Source organism: Crocodylus porosus, unplaced genomic scaffold (genome assembly GCF_001723895.1).
Source record: "Crocodylus porosus isolate Cpor-Errol unplaced genomic scaffold, CroPor_comp1, whole genome shotgun sequence".
NCBI classification, from domain to species: Eukaryota; Metazoa; Chordata; order Crocodylia; family Crocodylidae; genus Crocodylus; species Crocodylus porosus.
The window spans coordinates 25,179,996-25,203,578 of NW_017728909.1; the positions used below are offsets into that span (position 1 = coordinate 25,179,996).

The window sequence follows — 23,583 nt, forward strand, 5'->3', positions numbered from 1 at the left end:
ATTCCCGGATTCTTTTGGTGAGCCACAGAGGCTTGTGTGCTCTCCTGCTCCCTTTGATCCTCATTGGAATTACCTTCCTTTGGGCTTGGAGGATCGTCTCCTTAAGGAGCGACCACTCTCCTTGGACACCTGGCTCCCCTCCTCTCCCCTCTTTGGACTCTCTCAAGTTTGTCCACGTCCTTGCAGTCTCACCAGTGCAGAGTAGAGCAGAAGAATCACTTCCTTGGTTTTGCTAGAGATGCATTGATTGATACATGCCAGAGTACCTTTGGCCTATTGGTTACAGCATTGCATTGTCAGCTCATATTCATACTGCGGTCTATTATTACCTCCAGGTCCCTTTTATTCATAGTGCTAGTCAGTTTGGTGCCACCAAGCCTGTAGGTGTGTTGGGGGTTGCTCATCCCAAGGTGGAGCACTTTACATATCTCGACCTTGAACTTCATCAGGTTGTGTTCCACCCAACTTGCTAGCCTGTCTAGGTCTGCCTGTATGTGTAGCCTATCTTTAAGCGTGACCACACTCCCCCATAACTTGAGTAAATATTGTAGATATCTGCAGTTGTATATAACCAACATACACTACAGTTAAAAAGTTGAAGAAAAAGCAACGGTTGGTATCTATGATAGATTCACGTACGTAGAATGGGTTTGTATGTAGTGGTGGTGGACTTTAGTGAAAGGGCTTTTTTACTTATTAGCTATCATTGTAGAATACGATGAGGTAGATAAGTGAACGTAGTGCAAAAAAGGAGGTCACATGTAAAGTAATTGCAATTTATCATACAGTTCTGAAGTTTTATCAGTTGGGCTCAGATCCACACCCAGCTCCAGGAACTGATTATGCTATTTATATTAAAGTGTAATTAGATAAAATGCATAAACGGTGTTGGCAGAAGGGACCAGAATCCTTATCTCCCTTCTCCCAGGGGAGCTCCTTATCACTGGGCTACAGAATGTTCCCCCTCACTTGGTTTCTCTGTGGCCCTATGAATTATGCATAGTGACCGTTTTTGCATAGTGGCTCAGGTTCAACAGGAAGTTTGGAGAACCTTACCTATAGGCTGGTAGTTTGGGCACTCTCCTGGGAGATGGAAAATGTAGGTTTGAACCACTTGGGCTGAGAAGGACATTGAACTTGGGCATCCTGCTTCCTAGGCAAGTGCTCTTGGTCACCTATACACATGCCAGATGTCTTCTCAGAACAGACGCAATTAATCAAGTCTGCTGGAGTGTGTTAATTAACACACTCCAGCAGCTTCTGTGTCACATCTGTTTAGCACCCCCCATCCTTCAAAATGTTCAAGCACCCCCATTCCATTTTGAAGCATAGGACACTGAATACATATGACACCGTGGGCATTAAAGTGCACCCTCTCCCCCCCTCCCCCCCTGAGCACATGTATAGACACTCCTAACGACTAGGCCATGAGTGCAGTTTTGCACTTATCTCAGTGTTGTCCATGTAGGCTAGGCTTATATGATCAGGCCCTCAGCTGTTGTGGGTTCAAGGTTACCTAATTTGCAAATCCCAAAAATGGCCTAGATATAAGCTAAATGCTAAGATGGATGTATCACTGGGCATGTCTACACATGCACATTTACTGCACAGTAACCAAAATTACGGTGCAGCACAGGTGCACATCTACGCATGCATGCCCATACTGCGCAGTAATTATGGTGACTTACCGTGACTTGAGCATAAATTTGATAGCTGCATCATTCAGGTATCCAATTTATGCTAGATTACTTACTGCACAGTAACACATGTGTATGTGGACTGACTTGGAACTAACTTTAATGTACTTTAACGCCTGCATGTGTAGACACTGGCCTATTCCCGCTTACTCCACAGTAACTTACTGCGCAGTAAGTGTAAGCTGGTGTAAATGCACATGTAGACATGCCCACTGAGTATGTGTAGGAGGAGAACTTTAGGAGCCTAAATAACTTTATTGGTAAAAATTGGTGCCTAAGTGGTTAGGTGCTTCTGTGGATTGGTTGCATCTAGGTTCATTTTTAGATCTGATCTTTGGATATTAAATGGGTATATATGATGTAAATTGTATACACAGCATGTGATTATATATAATTATGTATAAAATGTATTAATAGTACCATTAAGTTACCTTATTGGAATAGGATATGAATGCTAGAAACATGTATTTTGATATGAATATTCTTATTTTAGTGGAATGTTCATTTTTATTTTTGTTGTTTTTATTTTTCTCCAGGCTTAATACCAAGTAAAACATTTATTGACATTTTTCTTGACTTAATTACTTTGAACCTTGGAACAAACAACCTTCCTGATATATGGTTGCGCCTAACAGTTTCAGATGTAAGTTTCTGTGCTATTTTCATTTCTGTAAATTCTTATAACTTGAACATTTTTTCAGTGTGATGCATAAACTCAGTTCTGTTTTACATGTAGTAAATGCATCCTTATTTTTACCATGAAAAAGCCAAGAGAGTAATTATTAAAGGGCATTGCCAGTTATTTACTGCTATTCTTTTCATTCTATTACTTTGTGGAAGCAGCCATGTCAAGAATTAAATTCCCCATGTTATTCCTAATTAACAAAATATGCACTCAAAGTCACTATTTAAAACTATGGGATAAAGAGGATTACCAGATTTAGCAAATTTCCATTCTTCTAAAAAAGGCTCACTCAACTTCCAGTCCAGTTCCGGTTCTTTATAATTGGGGCTGCAGACAAACTTTTAACTTGTTAATCACATCTTAAGTGTAACATGTAGATGTGGCCTGGCTGTTCTGAACAGAACCAAAGCTCCACCCATCCCTCCTCTCTACTCCCTGTTACCCATGGGCATGTCCACATGTTCATTAATGTGCAGTAGTTACCACACATTTAGTATTTGCTTAATGAGGTACTAACTAAAATGTGCAGTAACTAGAGTTGCTGTGCAGTAGCACCAGCACACAGGTTTTTTGTAATGCTTACTGTGCAGTGGCCTAATAACACTGTGCAGTAGCATACTGGACATAACTTTTGACCAACATGCTACTGCACAGTGCTATTAGACTACTGCACAGTAAGCGTCTCATTTGGATGCACCAACTGTCTTTGATGGAGCAGTACTAAGTTCATAAATCTTCCTTCCCTATGGGGACACAAGGGCCAGGGAACCTTAACCTGACCACACATGGTATGAAAGGACATTTTACTTTTCTGTGGGCACATCTACACATGCTATTAATGCACAGTAATAAACTCTGGAACATATCCCAGAGCACTGTGTTTACACATGGTCCTGTGACCGCATCACTTTGAGTCAGGGTGAAGCTGCCCCGGCTGGCAGAGGACCCAAGGGGTCAGCCTGCTAGCCTGCGGCTGCTCCGACCCAGCTCAACATGCTATGAAGGGGCTAGCTGGGGCCTAAGGGACTAACCAGTAGGCAGCACCCGCAGTGTATCACCTTGTGCGCCAGCCAGCCATGTCAGCATCTACATGTGCAGTGCAAAGGAGTAAAAAAACTCCACAGCAGAGCAGTACCTGTATTTATAAGTACTACCTTGCTAGAGAGTTAATTAGTTTCTTGCAGCCTAATAGGGCCACATGTGCAGACACAGGATGTTTATTGGGCATGTCTACACATGCATTAATGTGCTGTAATTATGGTGCCTTTAGTTTAGTACCTGTAATAACAAGTACTAACTAAATGTGCCATAATTGGCGCTAGTGCACACTAGCACTGGCACACACTTTTAGGCGATGCTGATGTGCAGTAGGTTAATGTTACTGTGCATTAACACATTAGCATGGCTTTTTCGTGCCATGCTAAAGCACAATAGAATTAGTCTACTGTACTGTTAGTGTCTTGTGTAGATGTGCCTGCTGTGTAGCTAATTAGTCTCCTAAATCTCATGTAAACATGTCCAGTGGCAGCAACAATAACAAGGAACAAACTAAGTGTGTCTAAAATTGTCACAATATGACAAGAAGTATCTTCTGTCAGATTAAAGAAAATTCCTTCTGAATAATAGCATAAAATAGTACTGACAATATAGATACTTTAATTATGTAGGAAATTCTGTGCACGATAATGTATTCCAAACTATTTATGTTTTTATTTTTATAGTTACAAAACCTGGCATCTATGTTAACAGTGCACTCGGAGCTTATTGACTGGCGACGATTCTTACTAGCAGCTTCACAGCCGTGGCCAATTCCATCTGTGATACAGCTCCTTAAAACCCTACATGGCTTTAAAGCTGTTGATGAAGCTGCATCAGGCTTTGTTACACACGAATACTATAATCAGGTTCTAATTTATGCTTCTTTTGAATATGAATCTTTTGCAAGATTATGCAGGACTATGATTAAACTGGGTAGTGCATTATGAGTCTTGTTCATTTCATGGAGGTTGGGGTGGCATGATCGCTAAGGTGCACAGTTGATAGCCCAGAGATTGCAAGTTTGAGGCTTTAGCAAAAGTGCTTATGGCAATACCTGTCAAATTCCAACTAATCTGCAAGTTCTGCTAAATGCCTTGTCATAAGGACCCAAAAAAGGAAGGAACTTCATTTCACAAGCTCAGTTTGAATGTTGAAAGTTTTGCTTTTCTGAGAATATTTTTGTGAAACATCTTGTGTGCAAAGAACACATGAAACTTTTCAGAACTATGCCCAGTAACTGCCAATCCCATCATAATTTGTGGGATAATTACACTAACTCCTAATGTTTACTTTTTTTCTTTTAGAGACTACTTTCTAATTAAATGTTCCCCTTTTTCAGGAAAATAAACATTATTTTATAATGTTTGCTATATTTTTTGTTAATACATCTGGTGTCACAGTTGTGTAAAAAAGTCCAAACCAAGCCAAAGCAAAAAATAAAGAATAAAAAGCAGAATGCCTATTTAAGTTTGATCCTATACTGACTATGGGAAAAAATGACCCCAAACTGAAATAGGCATACTGAGCATTTTTGTTTGTTTCTGTTTTTTTGGTTTGACTTTGTTTTGACAGTTTTATTTTCACTGTAACATTTCTGGACTTTTATCTTCACTTAGTTAATTAAACAATTTTTAGAAATGAAATTTTTGCTTTCTACCTTCTGACTAGCCAGGTCAAAATTGCAAGATTTTTGTATTTTTTTATTTTTTTTTAAGAAATCTTTTTTTTTTTAGCCTTTATTTTGCATAGTTTGGTAAGGTTTTAAAAAGTTCATGCAAATGTGTCATATATAAATTGCTGAATATACAGATGTTACCTTTCTCCTCTAGCAAAATACTATTTTTTTTAAAATTTCATTTAGTTTTGCTTTTAATTATACACAAAATTTGTCTTGGACCAATTCTTACTGAGCAATAATCTATCTTGCAAAACCATCCAATGCACATAAAAACTATATAGTTATGTCACTTGAGAGTTAACTGGTGATAATGAAAGAATTTTCAGGAAGGCTTTAATAAATTCTGCAGCACTTATTGCAATAGCTTCCTTCCAAAAGTATCTATAGTACTCCTCTTGGAAAATGAAATATTGCCTATGAAATTCTAGAATCATGAGGTTTTCAGAATTTCTTTACCCAAGGTATCTCTTCTTTAACTTAAACCTTCTATAACTCTCATCTCCTTTCAAATAAAGAAACAAAGGCCTATACATGTGCTTTAACACATTCAATTACTTGTTCTAGAATGCTCAAGCATGCTCAATGTGTGTATTCAACACCCCACATTTCAAAATGGAGACAGGGATGCTTTAACTAAAACTTGTTGAACAAGCCTTAGTTAAAGTGCCCCCAACGCCGTTTTGAAATACAGGATGCAGAATACATGTGACACTGCAGCATTTTAATTAGAGCAGTTGTCCAGGAGCCACTCTAATGAAAACATCCTCACCACCACCACCCTGGAGCATGGGTATAGACACTCAACCTTTCTCAGAGCTGCAAAAACAACAAAAACTGCAGCTCTAGACAGTTCACCCATTTATACATTGTTAGAGTATTTTTCACTGAAGTGTGGAGAGTTCCACAGTGAACAGAATGTTCAGGTGGCATCTTTAACACAGGATGCTAGTTGAAGATCTTTTAACTTAGTATCTGATATGAATGATGCGAGTGCTGAACTTGCTAGCAGTTGCTTTGCAGCCAAACTTACAAACCATTAGGAAATTTTTAGAAAGAAGATGGTTAGAATTTTTCATTTTTAAAATGCTATAATAATAGTACCTATCTCTTGCCTCTACCAAGTGGTTTTTACATTGTAAAACTATAGAAATACATGGAATGGTCTTCAAAAGATATTTGAAGATGTTTTAAATGTAACTCCTTTGATTAATCCATTATTGCTATGGAATCCCTCAGTCCTATCAAGCTCTTAACCTAGGGGTTGTGGCACATTCCTGGAAAGTGGGAGATATGGATTAAAACCTTCTCAGGCTTAGGAGGTTTGAATCTAGGTCTTCCAGTTCCTGAGAAAGTGCCCTAACCACAAAGCTATTGGGTAGAAGATGAGTGGTCCATTAAAGTGGATGGGTAATATAAGTACATCTAATGCATTGGGTCCTTCAAGGGGATTAGGCACAGGCTGTCTAGTATATGAATCCCAAAATAGCCTTAGGATTCAGGTGGTTATCTTTTAACAAAGCAGATGTTTGGAGCATGTGTAGTAGTCATGATTTTTCATGGCCTATGCCTCTTCTTACATAAGTATTAAAATGCATAGATCTTTGGTGAAATACCTAGGACTTCACATCCATGTAAACTTTTGGGCAGGACTTAGCTCAAGCACACATTAAGGCCAAATGAAAATTCTAAAAGGATCATATGTTTAATTAGATTTTGTGTGGTTTTTATGTAATATGCAAATCACGGTTGGTCTGACTATTTGGTATGTGCTTATGAAGTTCTGATACATTTTGACACTTATACTAAACATAGCTAGGCATCATAGTTCACCTACTATGCATGGCTGTGATGTCTTCCATTTTGATTGAGATCCACATGGACACATGTATGGTAAACGTAAGTATTTTTGATATTCAGCAGTGGAACGCTTGAGTGTTATAAGGCTTGGTTTCCTAGGTGTATCTGAGAGTGCCTATCTGGTCAATCTGCATCTTGACTCTCCTGACCACAATGCTTTTTCAGTCTTATTAGTTTCTATGTCCTCAGCCCTTTAGTAGATCTGTCTATAGCTGTGTATGTGTGGTTTATGTTGTGTCTCATGACACTCTTCAAGCTTTAAATGTGGGAGTGTCATTGGTTGAATTTTTACAAGTGTAATTTTTGTTTTGCTGACTGTGGGAGGCTATTATTGTCTTATACCTAGACAAAGCTCCTGGTGAAAAGATAACTTGGTTGGCAATTTTAAGAAGTATCTGTTATGCAGAGTATAAATAATTAAGATATTGTATTAACCTTTATGTTAGCAGAAAACTATGCTGTATGGCTTTTGCTTCTATATGTTAAAGCTGCAAGCAACATAAAAGCCTAAATGCTGCTTAACTTCAGGAGTAAAGTTGTGGTCCCAGACATGCAACATCCTCTTCCTGTTGGGTGGCTTATGTGATCCCCTACATAGTGCACTGGTTACCGTGGATCCTGAATAAAATGTGCTTAGATGTCTTATTCAAGTTGTGGAGAACCAGTCACATAGGTCTTCTTTCTGAATTCTTCCTATAGGTACAGATTCCAACATTTAGGTGCAAAAATACATGGTATTGCTGAATCTAAGAATCTTAATAATTAAGTCCCATGCATGTAAATTATGACTAAAAGGTGTATAGCGCACATAGTCCTTTTTAAAACTGGGCTCTAGCCAGATTTAACAAAAGCCTACTTAATTCTAAAGAATACTCACCAAAATCTGTAGAATGCCACAAGCTCGTACAAACCATACTGTTGACAGCCCTGCTAATTGTAGTTCTTATCATTTTAAAACACAAATATATATTTCCAGTAGCATAACTTGTAGGGGGATGATCTGGGCACCAGCCCTGGACACTGATTTAGAAGGGCAACAGAATAGCAGCTTTAGCTCATGTTGTGGGAGCTTGTGCCGAAGCAGCATCCCAGGGCCAGTGTGAAGAGGTGAGCACTCCTATGCTACCCCAGGTGCCAAAATTTAAAGTTATGTTTCTGTATATTCCCTCAGGGGAAAAATGAAGGCAGAAGCTTTTCAGACTTGGGAAAGTTCAGATTGGTTATCCCAAGAAAGAGAGTTTTGCAATTAGGGCTAGGGACAGAAGTTACACACAAAATGGTGTAAGTGATCAGAAACTGGTTTAACCCTGTAACAGAACGGAAATTCAGTCCATATAAACCAGTTTCAAAATGACTGAAACTAGTTAAAGATAAAACTGGTTGAATTTAGTATCGAGCTTCATTGATTTAGGTCAAACCAGTTTACAGAACTTCTGTCCCAGACCCATTCTTGGTTTGAATTAAATCTAATTCCCCAGCATCCCAGCATGCTTTTCAGCCTAGGCTGGAATGTGCTGTCTGCTCCAGAGAGCAGGGTTGACACTGTCTCTCCACTTTCTGGCCAGAGCAAAGGTGGGGGTGTGGCTAGACTCCACTTGGCATGGCCCCCTAAAGGGGTGTATTCCTCCTCCCTCCCCTCTTCCCCCGGGGAACCGCAGCCAGAATCTGCCTGGCCGGGGCAGAGCAGTCCTTGTCATGGACCCCCCCACTCCCAGTGGCAGAGGTGGGGGTATGGCCAGATGCCATTTGGCTTGACCCTGCCATTAGCCCACCTTGCCTGGGGCTGGGGCTGGGGCTGCGGGGCTGAGTCAGCCTGGCCCTCAGGTGCTGCTGAAGGTGGGCATGGAGGGGCTGGGCCATGGGGGCAGGGCCCTTTCCAGCTGACTGTGGCTCAGGCTGGGGCCATGGGAGCTGTGCACCTGGATTGCTTCCAGCTCTCCGAGTCCAGGCTGTCATGGAGCCACAGCTGCCTGGAAAGGGCCCTGTTCCCATGGCCCAGCCCAGGCTGACACCTCCGTGCCTGCCCTCGGCAGTCCCCACAGCCAGCCCCACTAACCTCCGGGTGAGGTGGGCAGATGGCAGAGCCAGCCTGGCCATACCACAGTGGCAGAGCCCTTCCCAGCCCTGGGAGAGGCAGGCTGATGGCAGGGCCATGTCGGCCGGCTCTGACCATGCCTCCCACTGCACAAGTGGCCAGCAGGGTGGAAAGCCAGGGGGACCCTGGCTGGGGTCCTTGTGCTTGTGCCCAAGAGGGGAGGCAGGGGAGTTTAATCCTCCTCCCTACCCCCCCTTCAATTGAGGTGCTGCCCTGGCTGGTGTTTAGCTATGTCCCCTCCCCCTCAGGGGACAAGGGCTGCTTCCCCCCGCTGGTGTCCCTGCAGGCCAGGGTAGGGGTTTTAACTTCTCCTCAATCATAGTCAATGGCTTGCCAGGGCCTGGCCACATTCCCCCCCCAGTAAGTTTCCCTCTAGCCTTGAAGCTGCTACTGAAAAGAAGGGAAGGGCTCACTCTAGTACCCCCGGCTTCTAGCTTGAGCCACTGCAGGCACATGGCTGCATTTCCAGAATCAAAAGTGAATGTTTATTCACTTGCAAATTAGTTCAAACTATGCAGGTTAAACTAACCTGGAAAAATTGAATCAATTCAGGCTCAGGCTTTTTGAATGTCTATACTTAGCCTAGATGACCAAATTTTGCTCTTGGTTTATACCCCTTAGAAATGGGCTGCATAGGGAAATGGAAGTCAGATTTTCTCCACTACTTTCAGAAGTACATGTGACAAACTCAGTATTCTTTCCTTTGTCATTTACATTTGTTTAATAAAACTCATTTGATGTAGAATTACTGTGTCATCTCCTGGACATCAGAATGAATCGAGTAAATGACCCAGTAGTTATAGTCCAGAAAGTTAAGAAAAGAGCAAAAATGCAAAAAGAGTCCTCTGACTTTTTATGCTTTGAAGAACCTGCAAAAATAATATGAAAATCTACTTAGTTTCAGAATTACCTGCTGAATTGTCTCTGCTAATCTGTTTGCAGACGGTATCCAGCACAAAATAAGGAGATTTTATTACCATATTTATCCAGATCCAAGGCAGCCTTGAATTTAAGATGACCTCCCTAAAGATTCAATTCTATACATTCTAAATTTGTTATAATTTTATATGGACAGAATCTGATTATTGGAAGGTAGTCTTAAATTTGCAGCAGGGAAAGCAGCAATGGGGGCAGGCAGGTAGACCCCCACCTCTTGCTGCCCTTGCCCCTGCCTGCCTGCTGGCTGCAATCCGCCCCTCCCCCCACTTGTGGTGATTCTGACTTCAGCTCCAGGGCATTTGGCAGGGAGACCCTGGACCTAGCCCAGCCCAGGTAAGCAGAAGCAGCAGTGGCAGCGATGTTGACTGGGGGGAGGGGGCGGGGGGGATTGTCTTGAATTCAAGGAAATACCGTAATACCATATTTACTCAAATATAAGACAACTCATTATAAGATGACCCCCTTAATAATTAGACTCCCTTCCTACCATCGAAGTACAACACAGACTGAAGTACTTGGCCATCATGAACAAAAACATGTCTTGAAGGTCTCTCCCACAGTGTTTCTTCTGTATTTATATGTCCTGTGCCAGTCTCTCCTGTTGTGACTCCCAGAAGTACACATACATGCTCCTTTGTATTGCACAGGCTGTGCTCCATGTCAGGGAAAGCACCAATCCTGTATATAAGAACACACAGAAGATCATGGCTTTTTAGCAGATGCACCATTTTCTTAAGTGTTAGCTTCCACCTTCTTATAAGTTCCAGAGTCCCAGCTTTTGCTTGACTCTCACAGTAGTTTTTCTACCACACCTCCCTCCCTTTGAGCTGTGCATCAAAATATACTCCAGGTACCATATCCCTTCTTTTACCACTATGACCCCCAACCCTGACTCCTTCATACCATACAAGTATTTTTTGCAATGTTGAGTTTTGCCCCCACCACTTCCTCACATAGCTGAAAATGCTTTATCACTTTCCTGGTGAACCATTGGTCCCTACCTACCCCACTTATATCATCCATGTACACGATGCACTTCGTCTGCCTTCTGCTTCTTCCCGGTGTTTAGACTCCTACCACAATGGCATGATTCTTTATTTACTCTACTAGAGGTTCTATCACACAGATGAAGAACAGTAGGGACAGGGGGCACCCTGCCTCACCCTTGAGCTCTTTTCTACTGGCTCCATCAGGTGTCTGTTTATTAAGACCTGACTTTTTGCACCTGCATATAACATCTTCAACCAACTGAGGAATCCTGCAGAGATGCCTAGCTTTCCCAGCATTTGACATAGGAATTTGTGGTTGATCCTTTCAAGGCTTTCTTTTTGTGTTTAATATTGTCAGGTTTAGGTTTCTTTCTTTGCAGCATTGTATGGTATCTCTTACTTGTATTGTGACCTCATTAATCTTCTTACAGGGGACTGCTCATACTTGAACTTCTACTAACATTTTCCAGATTATTTCTTTTAGTCTGTTCACTTACCACTTTGGCTAGAAGCTTGTAGTCAAAGTGTAACAAAATCATTGGTCACCAGTTCCTTATCTGGGTTTTACCCCCTTTCTTGAATATCAGAATTACTATTCCTTCTTTCATGCTGTTTGAGACTCTTCTTTCTCTCCTCTCATTGTAGACTTCTATCAGGTCTGGTCCCAGTTGGTCCCAAAAAGTTACTTAGAATTCTTTTGGCTGTCCGTCTTTTCCCATTTTCTAAAACTTCTCAGGGTGTCTCAGACTTTCTGCACCTTCCTGTCTTATTCCAGTTGTTGTTGGTTTTCTCCCATTAGCTGCTTTTGCAGTCCTTCTGGTCAGATCTTTCTGGTCTTCAGTTCTACCTCTCTCTCTCTCTCTGTATAGTTCCTGGTAGAAATGTTTTACTATTTGCAGTAGATTCTTTTGATATTTGTTCTTCTTTCTCATCCTGGAGGCACCATATTTCCTCTTTCCCTTCTTTTCTGATCTTGTTGAAGAACTCCATCCATTTTTTCATTTCCTCCACCCATTGTGCTCATGCTAGAAACACGTTTTTTCTTTCTTGTTCTTTAAACCAGTGTTCCAATTTCCCTTTTGTTTCCTCAGTTTCTTCTTACACTTTGAATCCTAGCATGCTGTGGTGTTGTAATTTTTGTAGTTTCTGTAGTTTCTGTTGCAGTTGCATCCTATGTGCTTCTTTTTTTGCTTGTTCTTTTCCTATTCTTATAAATTAGTCTTTCGTGCACTCTTTTACCCACTCCCACAAATTGGTTACTGTTTCAAAACACCCTTTTAGTGCTTTCCATCCTGTGTACAGTTTCTCATTCTCTTCTCAGGTCTTCTTTTCTTTAAGTAGCTTGGTGTTTAGCCTCCAGATTCCTTTCCACTTCTGCATGCATTTCCCTTCTTCCAGCCCTGCTGTAAGCATGTAGTGGTCTGATAAGAAAGCTGGTGTTATTTCTGTTTCTTTGTCCATTGCTTTGATGTCAGGATAAAGTCGATCCATAAGAACCTTTTCCCTGCCCAGTATCTTCTTGTGAGGGCAATTTTTTCCTTCTGTCTTCTTTCTTCTATAACTTGCAGGTCAGTGTGTGTGATTATTCTGTTTAGGATCTTTGATGACTTCTCAATGGTTCCTGCTTGCCTCTCGCCCTTTCTGCCTTGTGCTTGTCATTTTTAGTTGAAATCACCTACTAATATACACAGTGCTCCAGCAGTCATGCTGATTTCCAGTTTTTCCAGGAATATGCACCTCTCCTTTCAATCCACTGGTGCATAGATATTTGTGATCTCAAATATTTTCTAATTTATTTCACACACCACTTGCAGGATTCGCTTCCTCCCCCCTCCATTCCTTTATGATCTTAATTTTGATGCTTGCATTCCTAATTAGCTGTACTATACCTGTTGCTCTGTTAATAGTTGAGCCAGACCAGCTAGATGGCTCCCACTTCCACTGTCTCTCATATTCTGTGTAATTTTTGACTGCTGGTATTGCACATTCTTGTATACAGATAATATCTGCCTTTATCTGGGCTAGATATGCTTCAGTCATATTTCCATCTTTTGTATGTACTTAAATATAGTACAAACTATGCATGTTATTAGCCAAAAGCCAAAGCTTCATGATTTACTATATAGTTCATGGGGCTGGGCCCCAGCAGAGTCAACAGCATTTAAAGCCATGGTGATCCCAAAGCTCAGCACTGTTTAGTATGTGTATGTACTCCAGATACTGCCCTCTCAAAGGATCCATATACTAATTAGCCCCCCACTTACAACTGGAACCGGGTTTTTTTGTCATGAGTCTTGGGATACTTCCAAACTTTATATAAGGATGAGGTGCAAGGCAACCTGGTTTGGCTTCACCTTATGGAGGGTGGGGCCACACCAATCATATGTGCCAGGCTGAGAGAGGAAGAAACAGAATGATTCTGGGTAAACTGAGACTCCATTTGGTGATATTTGCCAGATATTTAAGGCTGGTAAAGAAACAGGAATCACTGGAAATGGGAAAGAAAGATACAGATCAGCCATGGCAGTGAAGAAGTAAAAATGAATGCAGTGTTAGTGGCTCACCATGACTTGAAAAAAATAAAGAGACAGTGTTCAAGGGGACTGCATTTAATAGGCACTACCATATAGTTTAATTAGGTGAGTTGTGCTAACCTGTCCTTGTGGTAGGTTCCCATGAGCATCTCAGCCTTTTGGCTAAAATCAAATGTAGCATTTTTAGCACCAAGGGAAGGGTGTCAGGGCTGGCTTTGGCCCTCCAACTTCCAGACTGGTATTGTAGTACCTCCACTGCCAGTTCCCTGTGGAAGGAACCCACCCATTTATTAAGGACCAAAAAAAAAAAGGTTTCCATCAGCCAATGTGGGCCATGTACTCTGTAGTCATGCTTAGTGTTGGCTACATTTAATTGACTTCAGCGTTGGTTTTCATTACTTAGCATATATTGTTTTTGGTAGTAGTTTAAAAATAGACAATGTATTTAATGAGGTTTCCTTATGCAAATAGAAGATGAAGGGCTTTTCTCCCTATGCTGACTCGGGGAAAAACATCATCTTGTATTCAAGTAAATGTGGTAACCCCCTCCCTTCTTAAATTCAGGAACTTCCTTTTGTGAAGGGAAAAAAACCTTAATGCTGCTAAGGTTTAAACTTAAAACCTAAAAACCTAATCCAAATAGAGTTTTAATTTTATGGATACATTGATAAGCTATACAGCCTTTCTTTACCATCTGTGAAAGTTTACACCTGTAATAATCATATTATTCTATTAAACAGGTAAGAAATATACTCAGAATGTAATTTCTTATTATTTTAAAATTAAGTGTAACAGTTCAGTAAAGTTTCATTCTCTATTTCATACAAAAATGTAACTGATTTTCAAAATGTCATGAAAATCAGATTAAGTTACCACCTATGTTGCCATCTATAACAAGGTTCCACCCCAGGGGTGGCCTTGGAACCCTTGGATTCACTCTTCAGCCCTAGTAAACCTTTACTGTCTTTCGACAATTTCCCCTTCAGCTTACTTGCTACACCTTGATGTAAATGTATACTTGTGAAAAGGGAGGCTGTTCCAGGGATTCTGGAGCCATGTCTCATACTAATTAGCATGGGTGTTGCTACTTAGTGTCTTAAGAGCTGATTATGTGGCCTCCCTGCTTTTAGCTACACCCAAACCTTGCAGATGTTACCCATCATTTGCTCATCATTGGGCATTAAGCCCCATTGTCCAATCTGGTCACTCACTCATCCACGGCCCTCCAGCCCCCATCTCAACTGCAGTTTATGCAGGCCTCTAAACCTGATACAGTTTTCATCACTGTTGGGGCCTCTGGCCTTGGTGCCTTTAACTATCCTGACCCCTTCTGGGCTCAGGCCTCTGTACCTTGAACAATCTCAACTCCTCTTGGGCTTAGGCCTGCAGTCTCAGCCCCGCCTTGGCTCAGGCCTTTGTCTCTTCCCTGGTCCCTCCAACTCTTTCCCAGTCCCTCTAGGGACCACACCTCAGTCCTCTCTCTGTCCTGGGCTTAGGCCTCTGTATCTGAAATGGACTCTGCCCATCCTTGGCCCTGTTTATTCTTGCCCCTCCTGGTCTACAGGTCCCTGACCCTGGTTTTTGCCCTTTCTGAGCTATAGGTCCCTGACCCTACCTGCTTGCATCACTCTATGACTGTAACCCTGATCCTTGGCCTTGGCTTCTATTCCTCAGGGCCTTGGCCCTGCTCCTTGGCCAGTTGAGACCTCGACATCCCCTACAGTCTCAATCCCTAAACCACTGGTCTTGCCTACCCCAGTTCAGGTGTTAGTCAGGAACCTTGCTGCAGCTCTTTGGCTCAGGAGCTATTCTCTCCATGACTTCTAAGTCAGACTGCCTACCCAGCTCAGGCCCTGGGCTTATATCCTGCAATCCCAGCCCCTTTTGGATCATCTGGCTCCCTTTATTGCCCTCTGCCTCACCTGCAGCCTGCTTCTCGTACAGCGTGCCTTCACCAAGCTCCCTGCTTCACCATCCCAATGAGCAAATAATTAAAATATAAACATCAGTGAGAATAATAAAAACATTATGTATAAAATATGCAATTTCCCATTGCATATGGCTACTGACCAAAGTGAATGTTAACATCGAGTCATTTGTACTTCTGATTTAATGAGGTGCAAGATTTGGTCAAAAATAATTAGCAACCAGATTACATCCCACACAATATGTCTGTCCTGGAGAAGAATGGACTATAAACTTGACCCTTTTTCTCTGCAACCCATTGACTTCCTGGAGTTACTTTAGGGCACCTTCCCTAATCTGTGTGCATAACCCCTGCCCCCAACATATCAATCAGAGCCAGGGTACACATCCTCTCAAAGGTCACGTTTAGTGCCAGGTCTCAGGGATAGCTAGCCGTACCCCGAGCCTGGAGGAGCAGGAAACCACAAGGCTGATAATGACTTGGAGAATCATAAGTTTGCTCATGTAGCAGTGCAAATGCAGAGGCCTGTATCAAAGCATGTGTTGCTCTGTAGGTGTGTGAAAAAATAGTTTCAATACTTGATATTTTGAGAGCAATCCCTTGAAAACCAATCAGTTTCATCCTTCAACAGCATATGGTTTTGAATTGCTGCCATGACATCTAGTAGCCATTCGCTCACAAAAGTAATTTGTTGCAAGTCTTCAGAGTTCTGATTAAATTGCTAATGGTGAATTGTTGCCAACAAAAATAAATTCTAAATCAGAATAAATCCTTAGATGTTCCATAATTTGAGAAGAAAATACTCATTTTGCTTTAAACAATGAGTAACAATTTTTTTTTGTAGGTTGGCTTATGGTTTAAAGGCAGTGAAGATCTAAAAATTCCAGAAAGTCCTACAGAACCTTTGCCTTTTAACAGGCTGGAGCATCTTATAACGGTAACTGTTGAAATCTGTTAAGAATTTTGGAATATCACTTGTCATTCTGAATCAAACTTCCTGCTTCTAATTTTTGATGGTGTCTTCTGTTGCAATGCACAGCCACTTTTGGTCCTGAATTCAAACTTTCATACATTGCAAGTTAAAGCCGAAACTGAAAAAAATGGATCCCTTACTTAGATTTCAAATTAATATTTGGGTACCCAAATCTAAGGGAAATAAGTGAGAGCTATTCGTTGCTCAATGCTTTTCAAACTATAAGCATAGTTTTTGGTTGCAAATGTGAAGTTTAAGTAAATCACTTAAGAATAATAATAACTATTGTGATAAAACATAAGAAAACACCCAGGAATAGGAAAATGTAGCTTGACCAATTAAATTTGAATACATTGGGTATAGGTATACACATGAAGCATTTCTACTACAAGAGATTTAACTTGTTAACATGTTACCTTTTAAGTCATTCTATGAAATACTCATTTGAGAAAACAAAATATTATAATGTAGATTTCTTTAAATTTTCTGCAGAATCTCAACACATTTTCTTTCTTAAAGAGAAACTATTTGCAACAAAAACTATTTCACTACCTCTATAATCATGTAGGGTGTAGACTGAGTGAACAGGGAACTGCTGTTCACCAAGTCCCAGAATGATGGAATTACGGTGCACCCACTAAAATTAGTAGGAGACAGATTTAAAACTAACAAGAGAAACTACTTTTTTATGTAATGCATAGTTAAGTTGTGAAATTTGCTGCCACCAGAAGTGGTGTAAACAGATAGCATAGCCAGGTTCAAAAAGGGATGGGCAATTGGGCCCATGGGCCACAAAGAAAGTTTTGGTGAACTGCTGTGGGCCAGGTCAGCAACCCCACTCCCTTCAGTGCAACAGCTCACCAAAACTCCCTAAGTGTCTTTGCTGCATACTTGCTTGGGTGGCTGGGATGGGGACGTGAGTGTGCAGGGAGTGACATCAAAAAACAGGATGGGTAGGTGGGACCAGAGCTGGGATTGTGGCAGTGACAGCATGGGGCCAGGGCCTGGGGCAGAGCCATGTTCTTCTGCCTGTACTACTCTGCTATGGGTGCCAGTTCTGTGGCCAGGCACATGCGGGAAGCAGATCGTGGCCTAGACCTGGCCCCACACTGTCACTGCCCTATGACTGCGCCCATGATCCTGGCCCCGCCTACCTGTCCTGCACCCAAACACCACCCAATGAAGCAAGTCCAACTGCTGCACTGCCCCAGCCCCACTGGGCCAGGAGTGGTAGAAGCAGCCCCACTTGGCCAGGGGTAGTGGAAGCAGCCACACACTCCATGGCTTGGGCTGCCCTCTGCACCTGGGCTGGACGAAACCAAGGCACCTGCCTGGGCCAGACAACATCCCTTGGCAAGCTAGATCTCACAGGCCGTATTTTGCCCACACCTGAACTAAACAGATTAATGGATGATAGATCTATTAATAGCTGTGGAAGTTGTTTTCTCTGGCATCTCTGAACTAATGCTGGCATATGCCAGGAGGGTATTAGATAATGATAAATCACTCTAGAAATATCTGGTTCAATGTTCTCCCTCTAGCATCCACTTCTGCCACTGTCAGAGACAGGATGGTAGGCTAAATGGACCATTGGTCAGACCCAGTCTGGCACTTCTTATGTTTTTATCTTTATCTAGCACAGTGGTTTTCAATTTTGTTTCATTTGTGGACACCTAAAAATTTTGAACGGATTTGCAGACCCCTTTCAAAATTTCAAATGGAGGTGTGGACCCCTTTAATTGTAAATATGAGTATTCACAGACTTTAGCTTGATCATAGTCATCTTTCACAGACCTCCTTGACATAGTCTGTGGGTGCTTAGCAGTCCACAGGCTGAAAACCACTGACTTCTTATAGCTGTACTTCTCACAGATCAGTAAAATTTTACTTAAAATTTGTCAAGCATCTATTGCAAGAATTAATTTAAATGTTTTTCCTTTAATAGTTTTTCTTCACTTTATTTGCTGATGACAGAATGGATCCACCTCAACTTGAGTATATTAAGATGCTGCTTTATTTTGCCTCCCACCCTGATGCTGTTGAAGGAGTCTACAGAGCACTTAGTATTGCTACTGGCACATATATCCATAGAAAAAAAGAGATTTCTTCTTGCATGGTAAAACGTGATCATGCTATAAATAATTATATTGGGTAATAATGGTACTAGATAATCATAACTTAAGTTCTAAAGATGTGGGGTCAGTTCCTTTCTCATTTCTCATGTTGCTATGACCCTTCCTCACAAATATAAAGAGGAGTCTGAGAATTTGCCTCTTCAGCAATAACAAAAATATATGGCATTCCTGGTATCTTGTGTACAGTAAGGGTGAATTGAGTACATCCTTTGGCCTTACCACAGACTATTAAACCCAGCTCTCTACTGAGTCCCAGTAAAATACATCTTTTCTATTACTATTTTTATTGTAAGCTAAAAAAAAAGGAAAAATTGTGTTGCCATAGGTACTAACTTTCCTTTACAGTATGTATTTTTAGGATCTCTAAGGTTTAGTTTTGTTATTTTCAGAAATCCCAGTGAACATTTTAAGTCAGAAGATTCATAACTCATTGCTTTATGTGCAGTGTTTCCAGTCTTTACTGATCTAAAGCAGGGTGTCAAACATCCAGCCTGCGTTTTTCTCAAAAGACCAGGGAGTTAAAGTTATAGAACGATAACACTTGTTTATTCAGAGAGCCATCTTAGCCTACTGATCTGTTGTTCCCTCCGTTTCCCTCCTGCAATCCCCAGGCCAATGTAACAACTTATATGTATCACACATCTTCCCCCTTTACTGTAACATCTCCCCTTATAATACTAACATTGGAAGTTTAGTTCAACCCAGTGTTAAAGCACATTTTAACAGGTCTCTATTAGTCTTTGTGTTGGCTTTTTAGCTCTAAATGATCTCAATTTCTCTGCTTTCTCAATCCTTATTGGTTCAGTTCTTGTTTGGTTTCCTTGTTCAAATGTCTTTACTTCTGTGCCATTTTCAGTCTCCTTTGTTGTTTCTTGTTGCTTTGTTGTTATTCTGTTTCCTCTGGTAAATCTCATGATGCTGCTTTTATTCTCCCGTTTGTGAGCTGCAAGTGTCGTCTGTTCCTTAACACCTGCCCTTCCAATGTGACTACCTTATAGGTTCTGGAAACCACTTGATGCAACACTAATGCTTTTTATTTCCATGTTAGTCCGTCTGAAATAAGCACCATATTTTTGTTGTGCGGTTGTGGTAATTCCCTGGGACCCCTGTCATGGTACCATTTTTGTTTGAGTTTGTCGATTTTTTAAAAATGTTTTCATGTTTTGCTTTTCATTCCGATGAGCTTTATTCACAAGATTTGCCAGTCTGGTTTTGAGTTTCCTGTTAAACAGCATTTCTGCTGGGGACAATCCATGCTTCATGAGTGTTGCCCTGTAGTTTAAGAGTGACAGGTAAACATCAGTGTGTGAATCAGTAGCTTTTTTCAACAATTTCTTCACTCCATTTTTCACCAGGTGATTGGATTGTGAGTATTTAGGACTTGACATGTTGTGATGGAGTTATGACGTAAGTTGACGTGTGTTATGACATGGTTTGCTGTTGTGCTTTCACGCAATGCAATTTCAGGATAGTGAGAATAATAGTCCAGCACTAAAACATATTTTTTCCTGCATGTATGAATAAGTCAATGCTCACTTGATACCACAGAGCTATGGGCTCCTCTATGACTATCATGGGCTTTTTTTCACTGATCTGTACTTAAGGCACATTGTACAAGACTTTACAGCATCTTCCATGTCATTATTTATGTTGGGCCAATATAGAGCACCCCTTGCTCTCCTTTTGCATTTTTCAATGCCGAGATGCCTCTTATATATTCTGTTTAACTTGTCTTTCTTTAGCTCTGCTGGAACAACAGGTCATGAGCTTTTGAACAAAATGCCCTCCAGTACTGACAGCTCTTTCTTGAACTGATAGTAGAGGCTAGGTATATTTTTTCCAAGCCAACCAGCACAAATAGTTGTTGTCACTTTTTGCAGTGTGGTGTCCTAAGCAGTAGCTTCTACAATTAGTGTCTACATTTTATCTGTGACAGGAATCACTCTTTTAATTAAATTAGCGTGCACTATGTCTGAGTCTGGAATTCTGTCATTTTCTGTTGTGTCATATGCTCTGAACAACATATCTGCAATAAGTAGATGTTTTCCTGGCATGTACTGTATGTCTAGATCATCCATCTGCAGTTGAAAGAAAAGTCTCCGTAATCTGGGTGGCATGTCTGATGACCCCTTCTTTTCTATACTTACCAAAGGTTTATGATCAGTCTCAACTGTCACAGGCTTCCCATAGATGAATATATGAAATTTCTTACAGCCATATACCAAAGCTAAACTTTGTTTCTCAGTTTGTGCATATAGAAACTCTAACTTGGAGAATGCCCTAGGTACGTATGCTGTTTATTTCCAGCTATCGCCATGTTTTTGAAGCAAAGCTGCTCCGATGCCTTCTTTAGAGGCACCTGTTGACAATTTAATGGGTCTTTTAGGGTCATAGTATTTTAGTACAAGAACTTTCATTATTTTTTCCTTCAAGTTGTTAAATCCAGCTTCATCTTCTTGTTCCCATATCCGCTGAGCATTCTTATATAGGCATGATCTAAAATGGTTGGTCTGCTCTGCTAAGTTAGGTAGCTATTTCCCTATAAAATTGATCATTCCCAATAATCTTTGCACTCCTTCCTTACCCATAGTGGGTGGCATGTTTGTAATGGCTTTAACCCTTGCAGGATCGATTTGCACCCTTTTCTCAGAAAGTTTTTCTCCCAGATGCATTATTTCTTTGAGCCTGGATTTACATTTTTGTTTGCTCAGTTTCATACCTGCTCTGTGAGCTATTTCTAGTACCTTTCTTAGCTTCAAGTCATGTTCTTCCGTAATATTTCCTCAAACTAATACATCAGTATAAACCATAGTTCCATCAAGACCTTCAAAATGCATTGCATCTTTCTGTGAAATACTTCAGATGCAGAACACAGTCCAAAAGGAAGCCTACTAAAGCAATACCCTCTGAAGGGCATATTGAAATGCTATTCTTTTCTAGGGGAACTTGCTAAAACCCAGAAGATGCATCCAATGTGGAGAAATATTTAGCTTCTACCAAGTTGCCAAAAACCTGTTCTTTAAAGGAAATAGAAAAATGCTCCTTTTTGATGTATCTGTACATTTGCTTAGGATCCAGACACAATCTCAAGGATCCATCTTTTTTTTTTTTATGATCAGTGAATGAACCCAAGCAGTTGGTTGCTCTACTTTTTCTATTATGTCCATGTTAACTAAATTAATTCCTTTTTCAGTTTCTCCGTTAGTACAATGGTAACAGTTATTGGAGCATGTATGGTGGAAGTATTTGGTTCTCTTAATTCTATTTTGTCCTTACTTGACAGTTTCCCTATGCCTTGAAATAGATCATAAAACTCTTCTTCTATGTTCTTGCTTTCTAGTTCCTCAATGGCATCTATACTGTTAATAAAACCTAGAGTTTTACATGTTTGCAACCTAATAATTAGCACTAGTTTTTCTGGGACTCTGTTACAAACCGAACTTTTACTATATTACCCTCATGTCTAACATGCAGCGCAGAAACACCTTGGTTACGATCATTATATGCTCTAAGTTCCCATTATATGCTCTAAGTTTCACTTTCATATTCTCATAGTACACAGGTTTAGTTTTCATTTTTGAATAATGTATTCTGGTATTACATAAACCTGTGCCCCTGTATCTAATTTAAAAGTTACCATTAGTCCATTGGTATCCAGGGTGATTGTCCAGTCCTCAGAAGAATGAACTATTCTTGCATTATGCCAATGAGGAATTCTTCCTTATCTTCGTTGAATAGAGCATGAACCTGCTGTTTCTTGTATGTTGCATCCTGCTCCTTTTTACAAACTCTTGCAAAGTGATTGAATCTTTTGCATTTGTTGCAGTGCTTACCAGTTGCAAGGCATTGCATGGGTTTGTGGGAACCCCCACAGCATCTGCAAGGAACCAGAGGGAACACCATATCAGTAGGCTAAGAAGGCTCAGTAGGCCTTCTTAGCCTACTGATATGGTGTTCCCTCTGGTTCCATCCTGCAATCCTCAGGCCAATGTAACAACTTATACTTAAAGATATCCACATACTACCCACAGGCTGAATCTAGCTTGTAGGACCATATGATCCAACCCAGTGCTGGTCTTGGGTCTCGAGGGCACCCACACATGGCGCATGCCAGACTGGCCCCGCACACAAGATTTAGGACTCATATGCTGCACATGGTACCTGTGTGGGGTCAATCCAGGACCTCCCCTTCATGTGCTGGATCCAGCACACATGGCACCTGCTCTGGCCAGTCCAAGACACAAGCCACGCATGGTACCCACTCTAATCAGTCTGCGGTGGGTGCTGCATGCAGCATGGGTCCTGAAGGAGGCACTGTTTATGGCACTAGTGCCATAGCTATGAAATTTGGCACCTGGAGCAAAGCCTGCAGAGGCAGCCTGCACTTGCCCTACACACAGATCTGGGGGTGTAGCAGGGCACTGAGGTGCCTGCTACTTGTGGAGCGATCAGTAAGGAATCCAGCTGCAGGTTGCCAGGGTAACCAGTGAGAGTCAGCTGACCAGAAGGGGCAGGGCCTGGCTCCCATATAACCCCAGGCCGAGGCCAGGCAGGGAGTTCCCTGCCGGCAGTCAAGCGAGAAGGAGCTCTGCCAGAGCAAACAGCGAGGAGAAGCCTGACTGCATGAGCAGCTCCTGATTGCTGTTATGAGGTGGAGAATTCCCTGGTAGGGATTGAATGTTGTTTAGCCGGACAGCATAGATTTTATGTTATAGCCCAGGGGCTTGTGTTTTTGGGTTTGCTGTTTAGACTGGAGGACTGGGTGAGTCTATTAGGGGTTGAAGGAGGCCTCATAGGGGCTCCACGTTAGTGTGGGGACCCCGGCGCCAGAGAAGGCGCAGTATTTGGGCTGCACTGACCCCTGCGCCAGAGAGGGCGCAGCATTTGGGGTGCACTGACCCCAGTGCCAGAGAGGGCGCAGCGTTTTGAGTGCACTGACCCCAGCACCAGAGAGGGCGCAGCATTTTTTGGTACACAGACCCTGGCGCCAAGGAAGAGGCCAGGCATGGCTACGGCCCCCTGAGCCCCAAGGCTGA

The 23,583-nt window shown here is 41.6% G+C and overlaps 1 protein-coding gene across 2 annotated transcripts in view; it reads left to right on the top strand.

Annotated features, from left to right (window-relative positions):
* Positions 1-23,583, top strand: part of SPEF2 (sperm flagellar 2) — a 151,332-nt gene that overhangs the window by 107,919 nt on the left and 19,830 nt on the right. Inside the window, exons 29-33 of one of the 2 annotated variants that reach the window (XM_019531952.1) lie at positions 2,234-2,340; positions 4,104-4,286; positions 16,284-16,376; positions 18,358-18,528; positions 19,903-19,954. In XM_019531952.1, coding sequence (XP_019387497.1) covers positions 2,234-2,340; positions 4,104-4,286; positions 16,284-16,376; positions 18,358-18,528; positions 19,903-19,917 — 569 coding nt within the window. In that variant the 3' untranslated portion in view covers positions 19,918-19,954. The remainder of the gene's footprint in view (positions 1-2,233; positions 2,341-4,103; positions 4,287-16,283; positions 16,377-18,357; positions 18,529-19,902; positions 19,955-23,583) is intronic. The other variant, XM_019531951.1, reaches the window with a different exon arrangement.